Source organism: Salarias fasciatus, chromosome 1 (genome assembly GCF_902148845.1).
Source record: "Salarias fasciatus chromosome 1, fSalaFa1.1, whole genome shotgun sequence".
In the NCBI taxonomy this organism is placed as follows: Eukaryota; Metazoa; Chordata; class Actinopteri; order Blenniiformes; family Blenniidae; genus Salarias; species Salarias fasciatus.
Window position 1 is genome coordinate 21,438,897 of NC_043745.1, and position 27,896 is coordinate 21,466,792.

General features: G+C 42.1%; 1 protein-coding gene across 1 annotated transcript; it reads right to left on the minus strand.

Annotated features, from left to right (window-relative positions):
• Positions 1 to 5,563: 5,563 nt before the first annotated feature.
• On the minus strand, positions 5,564 to 27,668 carry aldh1a2 (aldehyde dehydrogenase 1 family, member A2). The gene is made up of 13 exons (XM_030092369.1): positions 27,432 to 27,668; positions 19,573 to 19,677; positions 19,018 to 19,158; positions 18,320 to 18,449; positions 16,287 to 16,348; positions 15,466 to 15,594; positions 14,174 to 14,287; positions 10,415 to 10,517; positions 9,619 to 9,803; positions 9,322 to 9,486; positions 8,621 to 8,778; positions 6,715 to 6,789; positions 5,564 to 6,477 (listed from the first exon to the last, which is right to left on the minus strand). Exons 1-13 carry the CDS (start codon positions 27,546 to 27,548, stop codon positions 6,405 to 6,407), a joined length of 1,557 nt encoding a protein of 518 aa, XP_029948229.1. The 5' UTR covers positions 27,549 to 27,668; the 3' UTR covers positions 5,564 to 6,404.
• Between the last annotated feature and the right edge of the window lie 228 nt (positions 27,669 to 27,896).

Below are 27,896 nucleotides of genomic sequence, written 5' to 3' on the forward strand. Positions count from 1 at the left end.
GTGTGTGTGTGTGTGTGAGAGAGATTCTAATTCAGACCATTCCCTTAAAAGAGGAACTTGTGCCTTGCAGTGAAACTTCTCAGTGGGTCAGTTTGACCCCGGTCACCCTCTACCTCTCTGTCCTTGTGTACTGGAGAGGAAGAAGAAGAAGAAAGAAAGAAAAAAAAGACACTACTCAAGCTTGACCACAGACATGTCATTCTCAGATTTTATGATGACATTCAGAGCTGCAATGTCACTATCTCATTTAAGTCCTTATGCTACAAATGAGTCATTTCATTAGTCCCGGAACAAATTTGGCACACCATGGAAAACCAATAGATCAGCTCAGTAATTCTGTTCTTACAGAAGTTATTTCTCAGAGGGTGAATCTCAGATCCTGTGCTACAGAATTGAACCTGTGAGGCTATCGAGCAGATGGAGAGATTAGCATGCAAATGGATCCCTTTAGATCATTTTTCTGAGCATAGGGTAATGGCTGGTGAATGATACTTATCAAGCTCCATAAGTGCTCCTTCCAATAAATACATAGTCAGGTCATTTGTACTGGGAGTCAGGTGTTGATGGATATGGGATTACCACTTAACCTTGGAGTAATTCCAAGACACCTCTTCAATCATCCAATACATTACCTATCCCATAACGGCTTGACCAGTCTTTAAGGATATCACTTCTTAATGCAAAATATGTTTTATGTGATAAATTAAAGTGGAGGTGTTAGTGACCTATTAATCTCCTGGATGTACTCATGACAGGACGCCTCTGTCCTGTTATTTTCCTAAAGGTTGCCGCTGCAGCTGTCCTCATGTCTGTGATGGTCCTGTAATTATTATCATTATTTGGACACTTTGAAGACAGGCTGGACAACAAGCAGTTACGTAATGATTTTTATCAAAAAGCATGACTGGTCTCTGAAATCTGTTAAATGTTGGTCAGATTAAGGAAGTTTGAATCTGCAGACTAACAAAGTGGAACTCTAACTTACGAAAGCTGATGGTAATCATGTGCTGCTCGTTGAGGACTGGCCCTGATTTTCTCACCAACGCTCGACCCTGACCCTGCCTGCCACGATTATACCTGAAGACTTTCACTCCTCGCACTCGTCATGCAGTAAACATGTTCATGCATTAAATCATGTTGTTTTCTTGCTTGAAAGGACATGCCAGGTCACTTCAAATGGGGTTTTATTCAGTTCTTTCTGTATCTGTAACTGAGCTTCAGCACATCCTCAGGTAACCATTGTGGGAAACCAAGTAAGCAATGTGAAGGGATTCAAGAAGAATGAGCAATTGAGCTATTTTTACTATTTACACTGGATATTCACTGGAGCTGTGAGTGAGTTGTGCTCTCTCTGAGTGCTTGAACTATCAACAGGCTTCCCCGTGTCGTGGATGGGATGGCTGACTCTGCTTCTTGAGGGGATTCAGTTCCCATTTAATGTGTGGTTTTAATCTTTGGTCTAGGTTTCCTGTAGTCACTAGACTGAATAGAAAACAACTCCAAACTTTCCCGCAAGAAAAGTACTCTGGTCACCGAAGCCAAGCTCTGGGGTGGTTTTGTAGTGTAGTGGTTAAGGTGATTGAATACAGTACTATGTTTGGGGGGGGGGGGTATTAAATTAAATGAAAGTTTAAAGTTAAAATTTATTTAAAAAAAGAAATCTAAGAATAATTTGAGGCATACATATTTTCATAGGAAACATGGTAGAATTATTCAAAAATGTCCAATAAAGTGCAGTTCAAACGTCATTCCATGTGAAGGAAGGTACTCATGAAGTGAATTGATCAAACAATATCATAATGAGGCGGTTTTTATGGCAACAATCTGCTTTGATCTCACTTCCTGTTTTATTTTGTATCCAGACACTCTGCACATGGTCAGATGCATCACTTCCCATTTTCTACCGCACCAGAGACGTGCCTCATTACCAAACAGCCCCTCACTGCTGCTCTTTCACACTCACTCAGCTATTGTTCGTACTTCAGCTCCTGCAATATCTGTGAACATACTGCTGGAGTCTGACCAAACAGCCTGTGAGGCACAAGGAATTCAGACAGGAGAACATTTGATGATTTTAATGCTGTGAAATGTGAAAATTTTGATAATATACCTTCTGGGCCAATCCTCAAACAACAGCAAAACAGAGGCAGGGTAGCAGACTAAACCGTCCAGTTTCACACTCTTGCTATAGACAGTGTTTAAAGCAACAGTGTGAGGGTCCTCAGAGCAGGCAAATTGTCCACAGTAGAACAATCAAGAAAGAATACTGAGTCCAAATATTGACCCGTAACCTGTCTCGGTAAAACATAAAAGCTCCTGTCAGGCTTCGTCGCAGCTAAGATCAGCAGGCAAGAACAGACCGAGCATCCTGTGCACTGCCTGGATCGATTACAAGAGGACCTGTGACTCAGTGCCTCACACAGATACTGGAATGTCTATTGTACTGTACGAGACCAGGAAACTAAGAAGTCCATGGGTCTGAGGAAGACGATCAAATCCAAAGCGTATCGCCCAAGTTAACATCAAGTGTGGCATTTTCCGAGGAACCCCCTCAGTCAGATCTTCACAAAGACTGGTACTGATCTGGAAATGGGGCAACAGTCAGTCCAGCTGTTCTATGTGGATAATATCAAGTTTTACACGAAGAATGAGGGAGACCCATTGATCCACTTCAGCAGGATGGACAGTACTGGCATGGGGATGTTATCTGGGCAGGATGGCCAAAACTGGGGGGATTGACCCAGCTGAAGACAAAATAGGAGATATTCAGGGTAAATGAGGAAGAGGCCCAGAGGTTAATATAGTGGATGTGAGACTGGGAGTTTGCAGATTGGTCCCTGAGCAAGACCCTTGACCAGCATCAGCTCTCTGAAGCACCTTAATGTGCCTGCATCTCCGCATCCTATGAACAGGATTGGTCATTGTATATTGAAAGTGTACAGAAATAGGTACATTTAGCTTTAGGCGCACCCCCAGGCCTAGAGCAGACCCAAGCTTGAGGATGATACAGATACCACCCTACGAGGGTGACAAGAAATAAAGGAATAAAGGCAAAAAAAATATGTCAAGTTCTCATTCCAGGCACAGATTTGTCAGGTTTTTATTTTCTGAGTTATCTTTGCTGTCATGCAGACATTAACTCATCACAGCATCGCTGCGTGGAGGAGTTGCTGCTTTCCAGACCAGCTTGGTTTACTCACTCAGTCCTGACTCACGCTACCCAGGAATGAGAGGCACGGACAGCCGAGCTTACACAACATTTCAGTGAGAAAAGTCAGATGCCTCCTGTAAACACACACACACACACACACACACACACACACACACACACACACACACACACACACACACACACACACACACACACACACACACACACACATATTTTTTGATAATATGTGAAATTGACCAGACAACAGTCCAATAAGGCACTAAAAACATCCATGTTTGGTTTGTTGATACATGAGAAAATATTATGAAGAACAGATCATATGAAAAAACACAGTGTCTGGTTAAATTGATAACTCGAGCTATAAACAGGGCTTCTGGTGGATAACAGTCTATCTGGACAAAGAGTGAATGACCCTGTGAGTGTGTGGTCTCTTTTCACCCTGTTTTCCTAAAATGCATTTTTTTTTCTCTGGTGCATAAAGAAAGTAAGATGTTCAGTAAATGATTCAAATTTATGAGTTTTCTTTGGTGCTTTTGCGGCTTTTTGACACACAGAAGGTCACATATTCTACAAAGCGGTTTGTATCTCACATTGTCTCACTGGGATCTTTTTGAATTGTTTCTCTAAAAACATTCAGTTTCTCTGCAAAAATAAGTTCCTTTGCAGGACTTAATGAATGTCAGTTCAACAGGAGAGTGTGCATCCACAGGCATCCCCTGTTGTGTTACCAGAGTGCTGCAATAAGGACATCACTTTTTCATCTTCTCCTTGGAAGGGCTGCAGATGCCAACTGGGATCGGAATTGTGGGAAACTGCACTCTGATAATTCAAAAGCTGTTGAACAAAGAAAAGCTTCAGCACAGTGTCCTCACATCTGTTCATCTCCGACGAGAACGCCAACACCACACCGACTGATGTTTCTGTTGTTTTAGCTCCTCTCTATTCGCACGTCTCATCACTTCTTTCTTTCAATATTTAAAAGATGGCAATGGATTAACACAACAATGTGTGTTTTAGAAAACATCATTGAGCAGAAGGATATTTTCATTAAACGTGCGGAGCCGAAATCTTTTTTGCCCCGTCATCAAGCAGGTGAGCATATTTGTCAGCCCCTGTGTTTCTTTAGGTTATTTTACAGCTATGTAAGATTAAGTGATATCTGTCATAGATTAAACAATTAAAAACCAGAGATAAACACTGGGATGGGTGTCGATCGTGTTGGAGCTTTAAGCGAAAATGAAAAAAATAAACCATTTCTGTGCTTTCCACTTTTGTGAGGAAGAAAATGTTTTTTTTGCCCCCTTTATTTATTTATTTTGCTCAAATTGTTGAAATCAGTCACTCGGTTCATCAAAGGTTCTCAATAAAATTGGCTTTTGGTAAAACACATAAAGGTCAGTGGCTGGTTTTGAGCAACTTTCATCCCCCCTCTGCTGGCCAGCAGCACTGTGTCATATCGTGACCGTTTTTCTACTGCAGTATTAATGGCAGCTGGTCGAACCTCTGAGCAACCCAAACCAACAAACACAACTTTCTACTGAACGATTTTCAAATCAAAACCCTTTGCATGAATGATATTATCAAATTGGAATATGATTCATTACACATGTGAGATCAAATGAGAGTTTTGTCCAAGGAAGTTTGTGACCACAGCCGGCAACAAACCAGAAACCTTGTAAAATCTATCATTTGAAAACTGTCAAAGATCCTCTCCAGATATAGTTTAGAATTAACTTTGATTGAGTGTATTTCTTGGTGGTCCTATTTGTTTTTTTTTTTTTTTTTTTTTTTTTTTTTGAAGAAACTAGAAAACTGAAACAGAAGGTTTTTTTGGATGTAAAAACTGAATTCAATGAGTGTGTTTCATTTCATAAGCTCAGCTGCAGTGTTTCCCCTCAAATGTCAGATTTTCACATTTCCTCCTTACTATTCTGCTCCTGAGTGTTTTTTTTTTTCTCTTTTAATTGAATTTTTGTCTTTCAACCCTGTCCAAATGGCAAAATTAATGATTTCTACACAATGTAAGCAAACATTTGTGAGTGGAGCTACTGTTAAAGTGAAAGCATGTTTGCATTTTAGGCCAGTTTATTCCAGACTTGAGGGTCAATCTGTGTGGAGTTGGCACGTTCTCCCTATGCTCACGCGGCTTTCCTCCATGATCCAAAAACTGCATGCATCTGTGTAAACGGTGAGTCTAAAATGTTCCCGTCTGTGTGAATGTGTGTATCTGCGTTTGTCCCGTAGCGGAGCGGTGACCTGTCCAGGGTGCATCCTGTCTGCTGCAGTCAGATGGGAACAGCTCCGGCTGCATGGATGTTTGAAGCTGGATTTAATTGTCTGGTAACACAATCAATACTTGAAGGTTTTTACAGAAAAAAAAGACCCACTATGGTCATTTTATAATTTTATAGCATATGATTGTATAAACATAAACATAGATGGACATCAATGAAAATCAGTTACATAAAGTTTAAAATACATCTACTCCTCTTTTAGCAGGTGAGAGTAAAATGCTTTAAAGAGGTTAAAATCTTTCACGTTTACATCAGTCAAAGGTTGACGTACAGTGTTAATTCATATGAGCTAGAATATGAACAAGGAAAATTAAAAATTGAATTTAATTCTGAATTAACATTTCATCCATTCCTGTCTGAGACGGACATCTTCAGTGGTCTTGAATGAGCTGGAATGCTCGCATAAATTCTACCAAGACGGCAACATGAGGTTTTGAGGATAACATCGCACAGTATGAAGTTAACAGAAAAATCAAAACTGCCTCCCAACACATGACAAATTGCTAGTAAAGAGTTGATTACAAGTGCGGCGACTGAGTCTCTGAGCTTCCAGCATTCGGGGGGGTAGGGGGGGGGATGTTGTGGTGAGGATCCGGGTGTAGCGGCTGGCATGGTCACGGGTGGGTTTTGCAGTCGGAGCAGCCTCCCCCATCGTCTCGATGAGTGCTTTAGTGTAGTTAGTGGAGGAGGTATGCAGTCTGGGGGGAGTTGAGTGGTTGTCAGTAGAGGAAGAGTCCACATGTTGAAGGCGAAGCGGAGGATGGCTGGACAGAGACTGAGCTGACTGTCTGGGCTGACGGGGGGGACGGGGGGGCAGCGGCCGGACGCAGCCTGGAGTTACCATGGAGATAACTGGGTTTGACGGTTGGTGTGGTTCACCATCATGGACGGACTGACGAGAGAGGAGACAGTCTTCCTCCCAGAAGCAGGCGGCTGTCTTAACAGTTCTTGGCGACCATCTTCATGGTGATGGTCTTCACCTCGGCATACTCCTTCAGTCCGTTTTGTCCCCTGAAACAGGAAGTCAGAACCAAGCCGCTCAGTCTGCGGTAACTAAGACACTGAGAGCCACCAGGAATTACAGCACACACACGGCTGGAGTAGAAAAATTGCAATATCCTCCTCGGAAAGGATTTATGTGATGTTAAGCAATTTTGGAAAGCGGTCTTTCAAAACACAATGTCAGTATTAGTGATATCGTAGCTAATTTGTGTATTTTCAGCAGGCAGTCGACCAAGTCATACTCACAATTCACGGCCGTTGCCAGACATTTTATATCCTCCAAATGGACACTGTGAGCTCATTGCGTTGTAGCAGTTTATCCTGGGAAATAAACAAGACATCGATCACTCTCATGCATTCAAGTCCTGCGGTTAAAAAAAAAAAAATCTTTTTTTGCACAACTTAGTCCAAAGCTATTTTCAGGAGGAGTGATGGGGAAACATATTGTCAGCATATTCTGCCATTTCTGAATCCCTCTGAAACTGAAAATATTGTTCTGTTACTGTTTAGCAAATAGGCCTGACTGCTGACAGGTTGTATATTTGTGAATTTACTAGCTGAAAGTGCCTGGGAAAGAACTTTTGAAAGAGTGCTGTTAACAACATATTAAACTATTTGAGTACAGAATGAAAAAAACATGACGAGGTGAGGAACCTGGGTGAATTTCAGGGCCTATTAAATTGGCATAAAGATTTTGAACTCTTTTACAGGATTCCTTATCAATAAAAATAGTGAACATGACGATAAAAGCAGATGAAAGAACATTTCTGACAACTGGGATCATGGAATGAAAGCAAAGAACATTATGGGGATAGTTTTTTTCCTCTCCTTTGTATTTTCTGCTATCCTTTTAACTTGTGATTATCTTGGTAGCATTCGTAAGAAACATCACATTTTCACATTTGGTGTCCAAAGTAAGTTGAAGACAATGAAGGAACTCTCATCTCAGATCTGAGTGACAAAGTATCTTCACTGGTTTCACACTGTTGCCCATCACAGCCTCCCGCACATTTCCCACATTTGTTTTCTTCTTGACCCACCCTGAATACTGGCAGGAATATTCAAGAGTTGAGAAGAAAGCAAAGGCCATTAAATAGAGTGAGAAACTGATCATTTCAATAAAACGTAAAACTACAAATCATAATACATGTGAAAAGCTTTCACAAACCCCAGTCAACAAATCGACAAAATAAATGCACATTTTGAAAAATGTAATTCAAAAGCTATTTTGAAAACTGAAACCAGAAATATGGCACTCAACCACAATATGAAACAAACGTGCGAGATAACAGTTAATCACAAGACTTTGATTCTCAGTGCATTAAACTGCGCATGCAGCTCTGTTTAATTTGAATTTTAAAATGCATTAATTTGATGTGTTTTGCAAGCCATGGAGTGGCTCTGATGACCACGCTGCAGAGACAGATTTTATCCCTCGGAGTGGTTCAGATAATCTATCAAAAGAAGAGAGGTTTACCCAACAGCCCCCAACGGCAAATCACGTCCTACCCAATACTGAAAAAAAGTGCAGATACGTATGTTCCTGGCCAAATTTAAATGAACACAAAGTGGACACACTGATGAGTTCCAACAACATCCGGAGTATCTACATTCTTCCTCTGTGGAAAGGTGTACAGAGCTTGATATGGGGATTAAAGCAACATTCAGGATGAAGGACATTGTGGAGAAATGTTTCCTCGTCTCGGCTGTGGTCGAGTCCCACAAGTGGTGAAACATTTCTGGCAGATGCTTCACGTTAGCTATACTTCAACTCCTACTCCCAACCATATGTGGGTGATTACAAAAGAAACAAAACAATTTTGAGCAAACTCAACAAGAAACATTTTATGACTATTTCATTTATACAAATTATAAAATTAGAGTGTCCGTTTACTTTTACAGTTCCTGGTTTGAATTGTTGTATTGCACGGGCACATTATTTACGATACTTCAACATCTCGAATGTCTGAGATTTGATTGAATAAAAGTGGAAAGAAGGAAGGAAAGCATTTGTTTGTGGCTTATGTAATGATAGCAAAGTGGCACGATGCCAGTTTGCAGTTTCTGCATGACAGACGCAGAGATGGTTGATACGTCCCAGATGAAAAAAATTAGCGATGAGAGCCAGAGAGAGCGAGCAGGAGGGACCCACCAGACAGTGCCAGCCTGCATGGCCGTGGAGACGGTGATGGCTTTGTTGATGTCCTTGGTGAACACAGCAGAAGCCAAACCATAGTCTGTGTTGTTGGCTCTTTCAATCACCTCCTCAATGGTTTTAAACTTCATGATCTGCTGCACAGGTCCAAAAATCTGCAAACAGATGAGAATGAAAAAGATGCATGAAAATTCTTGGTGGAACAATAAATGAATGCAACTAATTTAGAGCTTCATGTCAGTATTTAGTCTTTTGTCATATGTTACATTTTGTGACAGGCAAAGCACAAATCTAACAATTAATGAGATCATACTTAAAGATGAGAGACCAGAGCAGAGAAAGAAATTCAGATTAGTTCAATAAATTAGCTTTTGGGAACCAATGAAGAAGTGAGACCTCTGAAGTGGTTAAAAAAAAGTGCAGCCTAGAGGTCAACAGCAATATAATTCAGACACAACACGGATCCTGTCGTTACTTTTCTTACTTTATGTTTTCTCTGAAAAGTTGGATTTTGCCCTTAATTTTTTAAGGCCCTTTATTTGTGGTATTTTTGTGTGATATTAACACAGTGGAGGAAGCAGCATTTGTTCCATTTCTGCCTTTCATGCAATCCATTCAGATCAAACCCACATTATCCAAGCTGCACACACAAACGCTTCAGGCTTTTGAGTAAATCTTTATGGCATTATTATTGATACCTCTTCTCTGGCGATGCGCATGTCGTCTCTCACGTTGGAAAAAATTGTGGGCTCGACGAAGAACCCCTTCTGGCCAAAAGCTTTGCCTCCACACTCCAGTGTTGCCCCTTCGCTGATGCCGCTCTGGATTAACTCCAGGACACGATCCTGCTGCACTTGGCTTATCTGCGGAGGGGAAAAACCACAACAGACAAAACAGACTTAATCAGAACGAAAGTGAAAGAACGATACAAAAAAAAAAAAACCCATGACAAACTAAAACAGGGGAAATGATCAGTAAAGCAAAGACCAGCTCACCTGAGGACCCTGCTCAGTCGTGGGGTCGAAGGGGCTTCCAACTATCCTCCTCTTGGCTCTCTCCACACTCCTCCTGACGAACTCGTCATAAATGGGCTCCTCCACGAAGATGCGAGAGCCTGCTGTGCACATCTGGCCTGCGTTGAAAAACACGCCCTGATGGGCCTGTTCTACAGCGAGATCCACTGAGCAAACACAGAGGAGGCCGCAGTTAGTCGAAGCTAGATGAACGTTTCATTTAAGAAACTGCAACATGGACACCGCTGCAAAACCCTGTGGCTGATTTTTAAATAGGAGCAGCTCTAATTAGTATTTTTCCCAACCTGAATATAATCCACCACGTATAAAAACTCCATCTGACTGGGGAAAGATGTGCGTGCTGTTATTGGTGCGAGCCTGTGCAAATCTGATACCTGACACCTGGGAGACAGGACCCTGCTGTTGTGCACAAAGGGTTAACGGACCCCTGTGATTTATGGGTCTCGGCTGAAGCACCCGACTGAGTCAGGGTCCATTCGCCTGATTTACAGGCCGAAGTGAGCCCCTTTCACGGCTGCTGAAAGCATTTGAAAACCTCGACACCCCCAGTTCTGTCAGACACTTAGAATGCATATGAAAGCCATCCATCCAGAGGCTTTCATAGCACCACCATCCTCCTGAACATTTTCAGATACTCGCTCTGTATCTACAAGTCAAAGGTCCAAAGAGTGAAACACAAAACTAAAGAAAGCTGTGACCACCTGGTGAGGGTCAGAATTAAACAGCGCAGCAAGAGGAACACATTATGAAAACTTACAATCGGCGTCCGCAAATACGATGTTGGGACTTTTTCCTCCCAGCTCCAGCGTCACTCTCTTTAAGTTACTCTTCCCAGCTGCCTCTTGGATCAGCTTGCCGATCTAGCAGAGGAAACAGATCTTTGGTTTACTCGTAGAGATACGGGCGCACAGCCAGATCACTAAATCAGCTGGAGCCATTAAATATCTTTAAGGGGCTGGTTAGCTCCAAACAAGGAATGCACTGGTCCGCCAGCTGAAACATGAGTTCTGCAAACACACAGAATGAATATCTATTACAGGGCTTTGGAGAGAGCAACAGGAAAACAAACTGATGTTTCAGCTGGGAACAGCCTCTGATACACAGCGAAGGGCAGGAAGAGGCAACCACAAGGTGTGTGGGTGGTGTCCTGTGAACTGAAACGCCGTGACGTGAGACAGGTTGTTTGGTATGAAGCAGGTCTGATGTGTCGATATTGAAGAAGACAAGGGATTTACTGTAGTCGTTCTTTGTCTTTCTGATCTTCATACTTCCTTTTCACTTGTTATGAAGAAATGTGATATCATATAAAAACACTGAAGAACAATATACACATGACACACTGAGGAATAGCATTCCAGATTTGTGAAACTATCTATATCTGTACAGTGTCATAATGAATTCATCTTAACCCCTTTATGAGGAAAGTGTCCATATCTGGTAGCATTAGAATTTCACCCTGGTTCTCTAAAAAAAAAAAAAAAAAAAAAAAAAAAAGGAAAAATAACATACATTATACAATATACAATTGTGATGATGCTCAGCCAGACAGTTAGTTAAGGCCTTTTTTTTCATGCTGACCCACATGTTTTCACAGTTGGAAGTTTAAAAACTCAAGTGGTTTTTCATATCTTTAAGCAAAGACTGCAAACTTCACGCATGTTTTTTATGGGGTTTGTTAAAAAGCCAGATACAGCTCATTTAAAACATTTAAAAAGGAAAAAAAAAACTTTTTAGGAAGTTTTTATTTAATAACATAACTAAAACATGTTGATAGATGAGCATAATCCAGAATTCAGAAAATCCCAGGTTGGGATTGATGATGACTCTACTCTACTCTACTCATATCTGTCACTTTGTATCCCTGTTTATAAAAGGGGAAAAAAATCCATCAATCTGCACTTTTAAAATAAACTAATTAGCATCTTGCATATTTTTTGTTGAGTCTTAACAACTAATGCTTCTAAAATGAGAACTGGAACTGTCATGAGGCAGATTTAGCTAATTTATCCAAACAGATAATTCCAAGAACACGGCAAAATCCAACTGTTTCAAATAAGACAGGGGGCCATTAAGAGAAACAATAAAGGACAACACAAGGCAATGTAAAAACAAACCCATAAATGGCATTTGAGCTGATTGATTCAATACGTAAACTAAATTGCAAAAGTGCTAAGTGCTGTGTTTTGTTACCACTGGAAAGCGCCTGACAATTGTTTTGCCCTGTTTCCACTTTTTACTGTCAAACAGATCACAGGCATGAGCGTGGCATCACTCTCCTTCAACAGCTCTTCAAAAGAAAGAAAATATGTGTTTTTCCCAAAATGTCAAAGTATTTCTGCAACGCTGAAAGAGTCAGTCCCAGATGGCAATGGGTAACGTGTTCAGTACAAAATGCCACAAGCATGAGGAAAAGAAGGGCTAAATCTGCACAGGAAGCCAAATACAATATGCTACCCATTTATTTAAAATGGGTGTGAAACAGCAGGAACACGAGAGATAATCCTGAGAAACTTGTCACCCCGATAACTAAACAAGCCTTCCTGTTACTCATATAGCCTGTTTTATTTTCCATTAAAATCATCGAGATAAAATGGGGAAAAAAAAACATTCTAGTCACGAACTACAGAAAACCCCTGACAGACTCATCTTTTCTCATCATTTTATCTGTTCTCTGATTCACTTTAAAATCTATTAAAAAAAAGAAAAAGTGTGAGCTGGGTTCGTTGCTGTTCTGTGATCAGTGCTGAAGCTGTCTAAAAACAGCAGAATACATGGTTTAATTTCATTTTCTCTGGTATTCTTTGTCTGTCTTTGATCAGAGGCTGAGAGGTTGGCGTCTGTTTGTCGAGGGGTCCAGGAAACAACGCCGGGCCGCCGGACTCCTCTGCGTGGTGTCGCAGACGAGTGAGTCAGAAAGAGGATGACTTGCGGTCCCCACAATGCACCTGTAACTACTCCTCCACCTTCTGCCCTGTGAGGAGATGCTGCGGTCGTAAGGAACCCATCATTGCTACTACAGTGCAGTGACTCACTGTCTGGGCATCAGCAGGCCCTGACAGCGCTGCTTCAGTCTTTCAGTAATTGGCTCCAGATCGCATGAAACAACAGGAAAACTAGTAAAAAAAAAAAAAAAAAAAAGAAGAAGAAGAAGAAGAAGAAGTAGAAAACTTGGGCGACTTACAAAGGAAATGTTCAATCAGGACAAGATGATAAAAGAAAGAAGATGTTGAAGTTAGAAGGTGCATTTATGTAATCTAATGCTGGGTGTAATAGTAGTCAATATTTATCTGATACTTTAACGAGAAATCATGAATACAATATTAGAACTGAAATATAAAGGGTGTGAAAGAAATTGAAATGGCCTCTGTTGAAAAGAAAGTCAATCCTTCAGGCATGTCGGACTTTACACGAGCCAATCATAAGTGTTGACTTACATCAGACCTGGATAACAACTGGCCTGTCAAACACAGGCAGCGTCTGTCATGGTAAGAAACAGTCAGTTCATCTCAGGGAGCTAAGAGATGTAACTCTCACATATTCTTGTAAGTGGTTCTCAATTTGTGATCCTGGGGAGTAATTTTTTGTGGAGTTGCCAAAGGTATCAGTGTTGCATATCTCTCCTTTAATTTACATCAACAAAAATATGAAACATGTTTGCATGTACATATATGAACCCTCTGTAGTCAGAAGTATTGGTTCCAGCTATACTTTCAGCATGTTAATACGTTTTCTAAATGGATGGATGGATGGTCCGGGACTTTGATAGGCTTCTTGTATACTTGGAAATCTAATCTCTTTTCATGATCAATCACATTGATCCATTCAGACGCTCCTGTCATGCAATGTGCTCGTAAATCTTGAGGAGGAACATGACATTCATTGCCTCACACCAACTGACACACATCATTTGTGGTTCATGTAACATTATTATAAATCTGAATTCAACATTAGAAACAGTCCAAACGCACATGCTTTAAACGGAGCAGTCATTCAGACAGTAGATAAATTATCTGTAAAAATTGGGGTCTGGCTGGAGTTCAGGCTGTTACCTCCAGCCTCAGGAATGCATTCACCCCACAACATTCGACACTCAACACGGTATGTCCTTTAGCTTCTCATTAACCACTTCCCTGTGCTGCAGAGGTACAGGCGTGCATCCTGCCTCTGCGCCCAAAGCAAGTTAAAGGAGAGGTTTTGGTGGGCGTACATTAATACAGGAACATCTGAGAGGAAAAGGAGGAAAGGCAGTATTTCTGAGGACACTCATGTGAAAACACTTGACAGCACAAGTATGTGCATGAGATAAAATCAGAGCCCTGTCATGTGGAGTAATGACAGGGTATGCAGCTTATGTAAAATGGCATTTCTTTGTCATTTAAGCTTGAGTAAGAGGCACAAAACAACCCCTAATTGCCCAGCATTGCTCTTATGCCCCGCACATGTTGGTCACTGTGTCACTTGTGTTTACTGACAACAGTAAGCAGTCGACCGCCGCTGAACGAGCAGAGAAACGTACTTGTGTCGATCCCGTGAAAGCCACTTTGTCTATGCCCATGTGCGAAGCAATTGCAGCTCCTGCTGTTGGCCCGTATCCTGGCAAAATATTGATGACTCCCGGTGGAAACCCGGCCTGTCAAAACAATATGAGAGGAAACAAGCTTTAGCGGAGATGACAGCAGAGCCAAGCAAAACCACAGGCAGTGTGGGGGAATCCAGACCCAACCCAGCCTCCCTACAAGTAGACAACATCAAAAAGAGGAAGGCAGCAGCAGACAGATCTTCTCCAGAAAGGGGAGAGGCCAGCGAGGACAGGGGAAGAACAGATACTCATTTCTGTGCAACTTTATTTGGCTTCAATATGATACCGTGTAACACTTCTTAGTTCCCATCATGCTTGACTAACTCAAGCGTTTACCTCCACTGCACACAGCTGCACTGACTAACCGCACCACAGTGGATGGCACACAGATGTCTGCTTTTCTTGTCTCAGCATCTACATCCAAGTTACAAGTGAAAACTGTGAATTGTTCTGCTGATTCACTTTTTTCCATCTTCAATTCATTATATAACAGATATTTTTGAAGTGATTGGATGTTTATGCTTTCCTAAATTCACATGATTCTCTGAATGCAGATCATTCAGATGATTGTTGTGACTTTAACTGCTGATGAGTCACATTAATGTCACATATGAAATGCTGTATATTTTATGTTTTCTATTCGGTTGGAATTTCCCAGATGGAACTTCCCTGTAACTACTGCCTCTGTCTCGTATCTTAATATGCGTTAAATGCCGTGGCGCTCAGTGTGATCATAAAGTACATTTCCACCATTACTGCAGTATTATACTGCTAAAGTGAAAAATACTGATGTTTTCCCAGCTTTCACAGAACATACACTGGGTACGGCTTAGCTGACCTGTGACATTCACCAGTGAGGGCAGATTCACTGCTAAAGCCTTTAGTCACTACAGTGGCTCATCGCAGTCAAACTACTTTGATTTGGTTTTCTAAATTTGTTTGTGAGGGCACGTAACTCCTTATATCAGTCTGGCGGTTTGACTAGAGCATTACATTTTGATGTTTACATATTTTAAAGTGGCTTTGGATTCTAGCTGTTGCAATGTTTCAGTCGATGAACAAGATTATGTTGAGGCCGCATTACAAAATCCAAATAAACCACTGGCCAGATTCGTAGTGAACACTGTGTTCTTGGCAAAGTGATCGATGCAAGTGACTGATTAAATGAGCTGAGTACAAGTGCCCGAAGTCCAAACGCTGGCAGTTGGCAGGGTGGCTCTTCAGTTTACCTCCTTGATGAGAGCTGCTATGTAGAGGCAGGTGAGGGGCGTCTGCTCAGCAGGCTTCATGACGATAGTGTTTCCACATGCGAGCGCTGGACCCAGCTTCCACGCTGCCATCAGCAGAGGGAAGTTCCACTGTACACACACACACACACACACACACACACACACCGGCAAAAGGAGTCATCACGCATCTGACACACTGGGTGGTCACAAGTCAAGTTCAATAACTCATCGCTCTATAGTCACTTACTCTCATTTTCACTCTGTCTAAACACAGTCAAGTGAGAAAATGTTCTCGGCACTTGTACACTATTTTCTCTTCCCACAGCATTCTGGGAAAGTTGGGAAATTGCAACACATGTGCAATAGAGCCATATCACTGTACAACACATAGGCCTGTGTTATTTCTGCTTCGCACAGGAGCCCATGGGGCTCAACACAGAACCACACGCTTTCTGCAGTCTTGCACAATCAACAGAGTCTCTCTCTCCTTGATCTTCTGCTTCTTTCTCATCTCCCCCTTTCCTCAAGCCAACCATGTTTAATCCCTATGCTCACTCTTCTCACTTTTTTGCTCCACATTACTCAAACTCACTGGCATTTTCAGTTCTGGGGCTCACCAACAGAATCTGCATGTATAAACAATGACTGTCAGGGACTTACTGGAAATACTGGATGTAATTCGATAAGCAGGCCACAACTACCAATCCAAATTATATTTTTAGGCCTCAGTCAGTTCAGTCATGTCAGGTTTTTTTTTTCTCACACTTCTCTGTCTAGTTGTATCCAGCGTGGACGTCACTTGCATGGAGCGTTGTACTCACCGGGATAATTTGTCCACACACTCCAATGGGCTCATATCTGGTGAATGTCAGATAGTCTCCATCTGTAGGGAAGTGTATGCAAGCACAAACACACACACACACACACACACACACACACACACAAGTGAAAAAGTTAGTTATAATCAATTGAATTTTACTGACTTGAAAAGTAACTCCAACACACACAGTGTGTCACCACCTGACACCCTCGGCGCTGTTGACTTAACACGTTAATTTGTAAATGAATCCACATGCAGCATTCCTGATTCTCGAACCCTGGTGAAAGATTACATTTCCTTACGAGCCCCCAACAGCACAGGCATGTGTGTAACTGTTTTAGGTCACAGAGATGGGTGTTATGCTGGAAAGGTTCGCTCATTCCTCTTGCATTACTTGAGTAGAAGGAGTTACTGACTGTGGGTGTTGCCATGCTTGTTCACTCTGGACAAAAACAATTGGTATTGAGAAATGTGTGTATCAAATTGTTACAGCAGTGGTCAGCTGATGATTGCCTAATGTTGCCTTTGGATTGTAGTGATCAGGGTAGATGATAAGCCAAATAGTCCCTTTCAGTGAGAAGCAGCAAAAGCATGACCATGAATATCAAACTGGAGTAAAGGATCCCATATTTCTACCTTGTTCTTCAGCTTCAGAGTAGATATTACTTCTGTTGCACTGTTATTGTGTACAGAATAAATTATCCATGTATCTGTCAGACACAATATTTACAGAAAGGACTCTTGTTTCAAAGTTTGACGTCTGCAAATGACTTATATTTCAATTTGGAACAAGCAAATGTAAGCGATACCAAATTGTGTAGCCAAAGGTGCTTCACATAATGACACACTCCCATCATTTCACAGTCTGAGATACAAATTCAACACCTTCATCTCAGCATAACCAGACAAAGGTGTAAGTATTGCACCTTGTCCCGACAGGTGAACAGACATGGTTACATTCATCACACAGGATGCAGGAATACTTGTGCTTGTTTCATTTGTCTACAAGCAGACTAAAGCTCCGTCCGACCGGAGCTTTACAAAACGGTCACCATGGTTAGTTTGGCAGCGGTGTGCAAGAGAAGCTTTGAAAGGGACAATGCAGCGGTATCGGGAGGTTTCCCATGTCCTCTCTCTTATTCTTATTACTTCCTGTTGAGACAGACGGCCAACTTCACCCCATGTCACCCCCGATTCAAGTGAATGAGAGGGGCAATACTGGCAGCTGCCTCCTCGGGACAATAAACGTGTGAATCGATCATCAATTTGACACCTTCCCTTCCTGAGATTAAACAATGTCTCTCTGCCAAAGCCCGAACCAACCACACCAAACATCTTGAAGCAGATAAGAATCAGTGGATCAAATGACAAAAAGTGATGTAAAAAGAGCTGCGGAAAACGAGTGACAAACCCACAAAGAATCTGTGCAGCTCTGTGGAGCCCTGCAAAACGCCCGGGGTGCTATAACACTAATATTTCCACAGGTTTTATGAAATGATACTCGGCTTTCTCTTAATGTCGCAACCTTTAACAATCGCAGAGAATTACTACCTGCTGTCCAAAACTTCTGACGTGAACGTTTCACCATCTTTCAGCTCATTGTTTCGTCTTTTTCCAACATTCTGCTTTCATGTTTTGAATCATTCATGGGTCGTGTAGCATCATGCTTGGCGGCCTATCAGAGGCTGCACGCTCACTTATTATGTTGCACAAGGTTTGCCGAACAAAGATGCTTAATTGTATAAAACTATGGTTTAAATATTTTGCATCTAATTACTGTAAGAGTAAACAAGACAAAATAATTGCTTAATTTACCAGATTTTATTACTTTAAACTAAACATGTTTTACTTTCATGTCCAAATGCAATAGCTGAGCTGGAATTGTGCTGAAACATTTGGTTGATTGCAAAAATGTCTCTGGAACAAAACTTGCTTTTTCAGATGAAATGTTGTTTTTCCAACTTTGCCACACCTCCAATCCTGTTTATCAATAAATCTGAGCTATAAATCTTAAATCTAAAAAAAGTCTCCTACCTATTGGTATGGTTGTGCCGTGGAGCTTGTCTGCATATCCAGCAAAGTATCTCAGCGTCTTGATAGTTCCTTGGATGTCCACAAAAAGGGTGGGCAGGAACGGCTTCCCGCTGTTCAGTGACTCGATAGTCTGAGGAGAGACGAGGGAGACGTTTGAGAAACATGTGATTTAACCTCGTGATCCTGCCATAATTCCATTCACCATCCATCCTTTACACACCTCTCTGGCTGAAATGTGAAACTAACACAACACTAAAGTACAAATATGGCCTCCCGGTAACAGATACGAGTACTCTTTAAGACAAAGATAATATTTGTATTTTCGAACACAGAGGCGACTGAAGGTGCTCGAACGTTGCCTTGAAGTGTAGCATAAAAGATGGAAAACCGAACAGTGAAAAAGCTAATACGTAATCATTAATACATCAAACATTATGATCAAACATTAGGTTCCTACGAACTCTTTTCTGTCAATCACACAGAAATATTGAGAAGTTTTCCAAAAAAACAAAAACAAAAAAAAGCTGTGGTTATTTGCTGTCATCAATTAATCTAATACATGTATTTTTGGTCTGTGAGGGAAAATCCACACATAATCCCAGAGTCAAGCAGGATATATTTATTCTGATGCACGAGCCACTAAACCGCTGTGGTTCCTCAATCTAAATGTGTTCAGAATTGAAAATTCATTTACTTACAGCAAGATAGACACTGTCTCTCTCCACCAGGTCAGCCAGTTTGAACAGCAGTCGGCCCCTGCCAGATGCATCCATCTTTCGCCAAACGGAGCCCAAAGAAAAGGCCTGACGAGCCGCCTGTACCGCTTTGTCAACATCAGCCTACAAATAGAAACATTTCAAATAATTATCTACTCATTTTTCTCCTTTCTCTCCAGCAGAATAATCAAATTTGCACATCTGAAACTAATGGATGGTTCCTGCTGTCCGGTTGTTTGCTGTATGTTAAATGAATAGGGGTAGGATTTCACATCACATTTCTATTTTTTTTTTTTTTTTTACTATTATTATTTGGACACACATTAGAATATAGAAATCAAGTAATCAGACAATAATTGTTGTTCATGCTTGTCATGCTATGATCTGTTCTTCCCAGATCCCAAAGAGATGTGGAGTAAAACCCACAACCTTGTCATTGAAAGACAACCCATTCATTTATTTAAATAACTGTTCCTGCAACAATAAATCTGTGAATAATCAAGACTAGATAACCCTGAGAGGCAGCAGATTATTTACCTTGTCTGCTTCTTGGACCTCACTGATCTGCTCTCCAGTAGCTGGGTTGTAGGTAGGAAAGACCTTCCCACTAATGGAGTCCTGCCACTCATTGTTGATGAAAATCTGCAGAAAGAAAAAAGAAACATAAGTGTTTGGTATTTTAGTAATGATTTATCCATTTAAAAGACAGTCATTGGTGATTTACATGCAACTTTTGATAGCTTATTGAAAACTGAGTTACTACAACTGCAAAAGCAGGTCGTTACAGTCTTAACTTTTTAGAATATTGACCAAATTCTCCCAAATCATCTGTTTGTAGACAGTGAAAACAGCTCTGAGACAGCGGGCCCGGCACCTCCGGGCTCTTGTGTAAGGGATATGGGAGAATCTCTGGAAATCTGGACACAGATTCCTGCCTGTCCAGCATTGCTCTCTGGGGAGTGCTCCACCATCCAGACAAAGGGGGTGGGGCAGTTGTGGGGGTGCAGATAAATCCCTATCAGACACCACACACCCCCACCTCCACCCCCCAACCCCCCCAAGCACACAGACACACGTTTCACAACATCGCTGCTCGTTTACGAGATCATAAAACACGTGCTGTGCTTGGTTTCTGTGATGCGTTAAAGCAAGTCTTCCGTTAAACAGCCGCCTTGCCATTCCAAACAGGACAGTTTCAACATCTATTGAGACAAAAGGAAAAATAAATGTTTACACAAGAGCAACAAGGCTGAGAGATATTCCTCTTGAATGTGGTCACACGCTGGATCAAAAGTGAAAAGAAATACAAGGTGTGATCTGAAGTCACAAATCTATCGCTAGCAGACTGAATCCTCTTCCTTGTTGACATGTTTAGATCCATTAGGCGGACTTCTCAAACACTGTTTTTAATGGCTGTCGGTCTGTCTGATAGATAGAGTGCAAGGGGAACATCTGCAGGCCCAGCTCTCTCTGTGTATACATACGCTCTTACCGTCCGCCGACTTTAGAGGAGTTCAGATGCACTGAGAGCAGACCTGAAAGCAGGGTTCAAGTATCCCTCTGGCCCTCGCCTCCCTAAACCCTCCAACGTGTTTACCCCCATAAACGCTGGGCTTTAAGTACTATTTAATTGGCTGTAAACTGTTAGCTGTGTTTACGTTTGGGCTGGTATAAAATGCCAAGGAGTCTGAAAACTGCTGGAGCTGCTGCAAACACACCACTCCGCTCCGTGTCTGCCTCCGTCCACCTCCTCCTCCTCCTCCTCCTCCTCCTCCTCCTCCTCCTCTTCATTCCCACGGCCGACTGGCTCATAATGTGGATGTATGACTAACTTACATGCAGATGTTTAAGGCGTTCAGTGTCTGTGCGTACCACTCCACAGAGCCATACAGTACAGCCTCATTCCTCTGTGATTCCTGTGGACTGGTCACCGCCAGAAAAAAACCATCCCCCATGTGCCTCAGCAGAGTCAGACGAAGGCCACAGTGGCTCCTCGCTCTTTCTTTCTCTCTTACCAACCCCGTATTCTCAGGCGCCTTCCATCAGAGGCCACCTTTAATCTGCTGCTCATTAAGAGCACTTCATAAAATTGTCAGTAACGATAAGGAGCAGAGGGCCAGCTACAAAAACAAAAAGTCCTGTAGAGCACTGAATTAGTTTTTAAATTTATAGGGGCCACTGAAGTGGGGCGCCCTAAATCAGAGGAGCCCCCTGACAGCCTCAACAGTCCGAGCAAGAATGCAGACCGTGGGTAGCTTTATGCATGGCGTAACCCCTCTCACAAGATGCTGCTAAAGGAGAACGGATGAAGCAGGAGAACAGTGGAGCAGACCCCACCTAAATCACAGCCAGAAAAGGACAACTGTCAGCCGCCGTTTGGCTCTGCCCTCTCACTGGGCTCGGACTGGTGTTAGACTTTTGTCTCGAGCCATTGAGAGACTTGATTAAGATGACAGGCCCGGGCCGTAAATCAACTCTCAAGGTTTCTTAAAATTGCTTTTAGGATCATTTGGACGAAGGGAAAAGAGCACATGGATGAAAAAGCAAGTGCAAAGGGTGCACATTTTCAAATGACTAATAGTGTTTTCTTTCCCATTCCCTGCGGGGCTCTTGGTATCACATCACATGATTATTTCATGTTTATGAAAGTCTGCAACACAAGACGTTTCCTCTCACAATTCTGTTTTCCTGTAATCGAGCCAGCAAATTTTATGCTGGAGGGCTTTGAATTCACACTCTGAATATTTCTGTGCTGCTGCATTAATCCGAACAAGCATTAAAATTGACATTAAGCCGGGGCGTGTGTTTCCTGACACGTATCGTGGAGCCCGATGTGGATGGGAGCGAAGCAGCGGGCTTATGGGTCAAAACTTTCTGCATGGGTCACAGGGCAGCTGCAAACATTTAGCAACTCCCATGCTCTTCTGTAAAAGCTGTCAGTCACATCATTCAAGTGAGAGCCCGGCCTTGGGGATAATGAAAAGATGAGACATGACGTAAACAAAATGCGTTGGAAGAGGTTTTTTTTTTTTTTTTAAATCTCAGCTCATTTGAAATCTTTTCAGACGAAGTTAATTCTCATGCCAAATCAAAATCAAGATTTCCTCATCCTGTGCCTGAAACAATGCCATGGTGTTCATGTTATTCCGTTGTTTTTCTTGTTAACAAAACTGTGCGTGATATTTGTGATAATTATTTTTTTAGGAGTGAACAGCGATGGGAAGTAAGAAATGCCAAAACGCTTTTGCAGCCAACCAAACATCTGTTTGGCTCTTTGCTTCTTCTCACAGCTCCAACGCTGACGGCTGAAGGAAAACGTAACTCACGTAACAATGGGTGTTTCAGGGTGTGTGTGTGTGTGTGTGTGTGTGTGTGTGTGTGTGTGTGTGTGTGTGTGTGTGTGTGCATGCATGTGTGTGTGTGTGTGTGTGTGTGTGTGTGTGTGAGGGAGAGAATGGGCCTATATGTGTGTGTGTGTGTGTGTTTATACACAACACGCCAAGATTCCTCAGTCAGACTAATCCTACGGGCACCTGCAACACTCGTCTGCTCAGGAAGTTTCATATCCTCCCCTATCACAGGACCTCTATTTCCTTTCTGTTTCTGGATGGGTTTCAAAAGTCTTATAATTACTACTGTTACAAGCGAGCAGAGAGCATGTGAAAGTGGAGACCAGCTGGTGTTTTTTTTCCCCCTGCCTCCTCTCCACAGTTCTGACACCGCGGAGCCTTCATGTTTTTCATTCACACACCCAGAGACAATGCCACCCTGCCCTCCTGGGCTCGGCGAGGGCGGCCTCGCTGTCACACACTGGAAAACGTCTCTGTCTCGTCGGCATGTGCGGGCAAGTGGTTAAGGCTGCTGATCAAAACTTATTCAAAATTTTCACCTTCAAAAGAGGAACTAGCAAAAAAAAAAAAGGGGGGGAGGGGGGGATTAACTGGAAACTATTTCTGGGATGCTCGCTTTTTATAATTGTTTTTTAGTCATGCAAGTTCAATTGTAAGCCAATGTAAGTATTTATTTTTTTTAAAAATTTAACAACCATGACAAGCAAGACAGATAAAAATGCTATATTTAATATTTAAAAATCCACAATAAAAGTATCCTATCCTTTCTCTCGTTTGTTTTTTTTAAGTTGTGTGTGTGTGTGTGTGTGTGTGTGTGTGTGTGTGTGTGTGTGTGTGTGTGTGTGTGTGTGTGTGTGTGTGTTTTTACTCTCTGAGGTTTGATGGGCTTCCTGTGTACTTAACCATTCTTTAAATCTCAGGTCAAGGGAGTGTTTAAAGAGTGTTTTTACATCACTTCACTCATGGGATCTCTAGAAAAAGAGGAAGTAATTTATAAAGAAATGTCATGCTTTTCCACAGTCAAATAAACATCTAGGAAGGCACTTCTGTCTCTGCTGTGTCTCGTGCTCATGGGAAAAAGGGCCTATTCCTACAGATTTATGAAGCCGAGTGTTTTTCATAATGACACCGTAAGGATTTACACGTTGCTTGTCAAGAGGGCCGCAGACTGAAGGTGTGGGAAGTTAACAGGGTAACCTCGCTGTCATTGCTCTTCCTTAAACAGTGATTAAGAGACGGGGGACGCGATGTTGACGTGTCTGCTAAGATGATAATTTACACTCGCTGCACAAGCAGGCATTTCACACCAGTGGACACGTTAATGGCACTGCACACTTGCCCTGTCACAATCAAAGAGATGTGTTTCTGAGGCCGCCGCCATGTGTGCACGGACGGGGAGATTGTGTAAGCAAAGGCGCGCAAGGGAGGGAGGGGTTCTCGCTGTGCTCGTTGTGATAAATCATTTAGTTGCACAGTATCCGCTAACTTTGACTCCGTTTGATCTTGATCACAGTAAGACGGTGGTTTTTTGAAGTGAAAAACTCCAGAACTGCAGGTCAGGCACTGGCGAAGCAGGGCCACTAACCCACACAGTGAGGCAGGGTCATAATTTACACCCCGGTGGACAGCGGCGAGCATCAGGGAGCCCCAAGCCTCCATCTGTACTATCTCAATCAGTGACAGATTGATGGAGCCTCTTATTCATCCAAATTGAGAGGATGTCTCTGCATAGACTGCTATACAAACACACAGGTCTCCGTTCTGCACAGGTTCCTGTGGTGAAAGTGCACTAATGTCACCATGAGCAAAGCAACCCAGAAAATCTATAACACTCGATTAGATTAAGAGATCTGTAACTCAGCCAGCGAACAAGGTCACTGAATCTGATCCCAAGTCTTCTCCTAGTTAATTTTTTTTATGTTTAGGGCAGTTTTTTGATTCTAAGAAGCACATGTGAATTTTATAAATGTAACCCTGTTATTTCACTAAATGTCCCGATTTGTGGAAACTCAATAGTGTCATTCATTGCATAGAATTGTCATATGTTTGCATTTTTTAGGCTGTATTACAAAAAAAAATAAAAGGCAGAGTGTGTTCTCATGTTTCATTTGCATTTTTTACTGCACACAAAAACATTTTATAGACTGTTCTTTTACAGCAAAAGCAGCAAAGCAGTGCGTTTACTTCCTTCCTTGTTAAATTCGTCCCACCAAGTGTCTGGTTTAAAAAGTCATTATCACCGAACAGTGTGAAAAACCACAAAAGCCAGATGTCTCACCTGCTAAAGAGGCACCAAAACTTTCTGCTTAATTACTCCTAAAGCAAAGTCTATCTCCTACACTCCTGCCACAAGTAAGAAACCTTGATAAACAGCTGCCATTGCACATATATTTATAGTTTCCTTTATGGTCATATGAACTTTAAAACCGTTTCTTTTTTGAAACCCGTGTGTTGGAACCGTCCAGCCATGGAAATGTGGGAGTATGGGATAGAATGAAAAGGACCAGCCTCCATAAAATAGTTCCTACTGGAGAAAGTGAGCTAAAAGTGAGCTACAACTGGTGATAAACCATTAACAGAAGTCGTATTTGTAGGGCGGCACACCACAAGAACAATATCTTAACTGCTCCAATCACACAACGTGTGTTGAAGGTTGAACAGTTCATGACTCGGTGAAAAGGACAAGGGGCGAGCCTTGATTGCAATTATCCTGTTTTTATCACACGCTTGACTGTTATACAGGGATATGTCAAGTCGAGATACCGTACAAGTCATATCTCAGTTTCCAGGGTCATCTGATGTAATCGTTGTAAAGCAAAAGTCATTTTGTCGTAGTAAACAACTTTTTTTTTTTACATATGTATATATAATTTTGATTTTAATACACAAAGCTAAATATTGTATTTCACTTTCGGAAAAGACGTATACACATATACATCAATTTGAAAAGGACAACATGAAAAGGACAGCAGTGTTCGCTCTTTCCCTTGCAGTCAGCAGGGTGGAGAACAGGAACAGGGTGTGAGGAGAGCCCACGCCAGGGGTGCCCATAAATCAGGGCCCTTCTGCCCCCTATGTCCACCAAACCAACAGGGACTGGATGATCCAAATTCCTGGGGGTTAATTCACCAAGTCGCTCCCTAAATTTTCTCCTGTACGACGGTGTTTCCACCCTTTTAACTGACTCTGCACCGTGAGGGAGTGGGGGGCTTCCAACGCCGCAGCGTTATGTACCATCCTCTTCACAGTGCGGCGGGAGTCCGCCCTTTGCACTTAAAACACACGAGATATGTGTTAACACAGAGAGCAATTACGCCTGTGAATGAACTTCCACCATGCTATCATTAGTCTGCCCCCTTTGTGATAAGCTCCTTAATCACGCAATCATAAAAATACGGGTAATGTGGAGCAAGGAGCAGTAGCAGCAAAACGCAGCAGAGAACATCCTAATCCTAATACATTTTATTAAAAAATACTAGTCAGTGAATCCACAAGTACAGGATGTAATCTGGAACTGATTCAATCACTTTACTTAAAACTTTGCTAAAGTGTGTATGAGGAAAAATCATTGATTATAAAGTAAAAACGCGGGGCGTTTTATGTGAGAAAGTTAACTCATTGTTTGGTAAAGCCTGGCATTCACAGGTCAAAGGCATGATTTTGAACAAAATGTCACATTTTGCAGCTCTAGTTTTATAACAACATATTATCAAGGCAATGATACAGAGAAAAAAAAGTTTTGTTTTCTTTTTTGTGATTCTCTTCATAAATCAAACAGTTCTTTGAATCAATCTTCCTTCTCCGGCCTGTTTCTGCTCCTCTTTCTCCCACCCACACACTCAACTGTAAAGCTGAAAACACATTTTGACTTCATGCATTTAAGTAATTTATTCAGAAAACAAACTTTGTGTTATATAATCTGGACACACATCTGATTCAAATTATTTAACTTGACTGCTATTTGGACTAACCTGAGTGTGTGTGTTCATCGCTGATGTCATTAAAATAAAAAAAAAGGCAGAAAAGATTTTGGTTGGGTTCATTTTTTCCCCCACACTGATGCCTGATATTACAGCAAATTGAGTCATTTAAATCAAATAGCACATAACCCCAAGGAAAAAAAACTGCCTTGAAGGAATTCAGTTTTACAAGTATACATTTATTTCCTTTTTAATCCCCTTTAAAATACATTTAATTAATTGACTTCACACGCAGTAATCTAATCTGACATGATGTTGGCCTGTGTCTGCGGAACTGCTACACTCCAGGTGCAATCTGGATTTAATTTAAAACAAAATAATAAAACTGTTGGATAGAAAAAAAAACTGTTCCTTGTAATTTTTTCAGTAATCTTTGGAAGTTACTGTTTGTGCACAACGCAGTCAAACTATGACACGCCCTTTATTAAAAGTTGGACAAATATTTTGTAGCATGAGCAATTTCACTTGGCACACACACTCCAGACATCTTCACTTATCTGACTGGATCGTGGTGACCAGGAATGTGCGCTCATATTGACAGAAAAATTAAAAATCAGGAAAGCAGGGCTATTTTTCATTAGTTACCTAAAATCACACTCTTTGTCTAACACACACACACACACACACACACACACACACACACACACACACACACACACACACACACACACACACACACACACACACACACGGAAACACGCGCATATTGCACCAGTTAAATCGAAAGTGTTTGTAAAACTGAACTCCAGATTTGGATCAAATGATATTCCGCCTCCTGAGCGCGTGGATGCGGAGGATTAGACGTCCAGTCGTCACTTCTGTCACTTTTTAAAACTTTTCCTCCTCATAGAAATGACTCGGAGAGAGCTTCACGCTCTCGGGCTCAGACTGTAGCTGTAAACTCAGCTCACCGCTGACACATTTCCCAACTTTTTTTTTTTTTTTTTTTTCTTTGAGATAAAACATCTGCGCACAGAAAGTGAGCGGCTGCGCGCACGGGAAAGTAAAAGGTGTGGGTGGGTCGGCGGCGCGGTGGAGCAGTGGAGCGGTGTGCAGGGCAACAGACCTTGGTGAACTTGATCTCCGGGTTGGGCACCGGTGAGGGCGTCAGCTGGAGGGATGCCATGAGGGCTGCAGGGTCACTCTTCACTTCTCCGGGCATCTCGGTCTTACTGGAAGTCATCACGGCCGCCTCTCTCTCTCTCTCTCTCTCGCTCTCTCTCTCTCTCTCTCGCTCTCTCTCTCTCTCTCTCTCTCTCTCTCTCTGCCTGCGGCAGCGTCTCCGGGCTCTTCCAGCAGGTCTGTGATTGGGATTTTGGGCTCCTTCCTGGGTATATAGCCAGGTGTCGGCCACGGCTCGTTTTCATTGGGCAGAGAAAAGGGCCGTCCTTTTGAGAATTAAATTTGGGCATTTACATAAACCACATCAGCCATGCGTGTTGAGGAGGAGTAACACATCCACCCCACCCACCTAACACTCCCGGTGCACTGGACTCACTTTCCACTGCTTTCACTGACAAACACTCTTTTC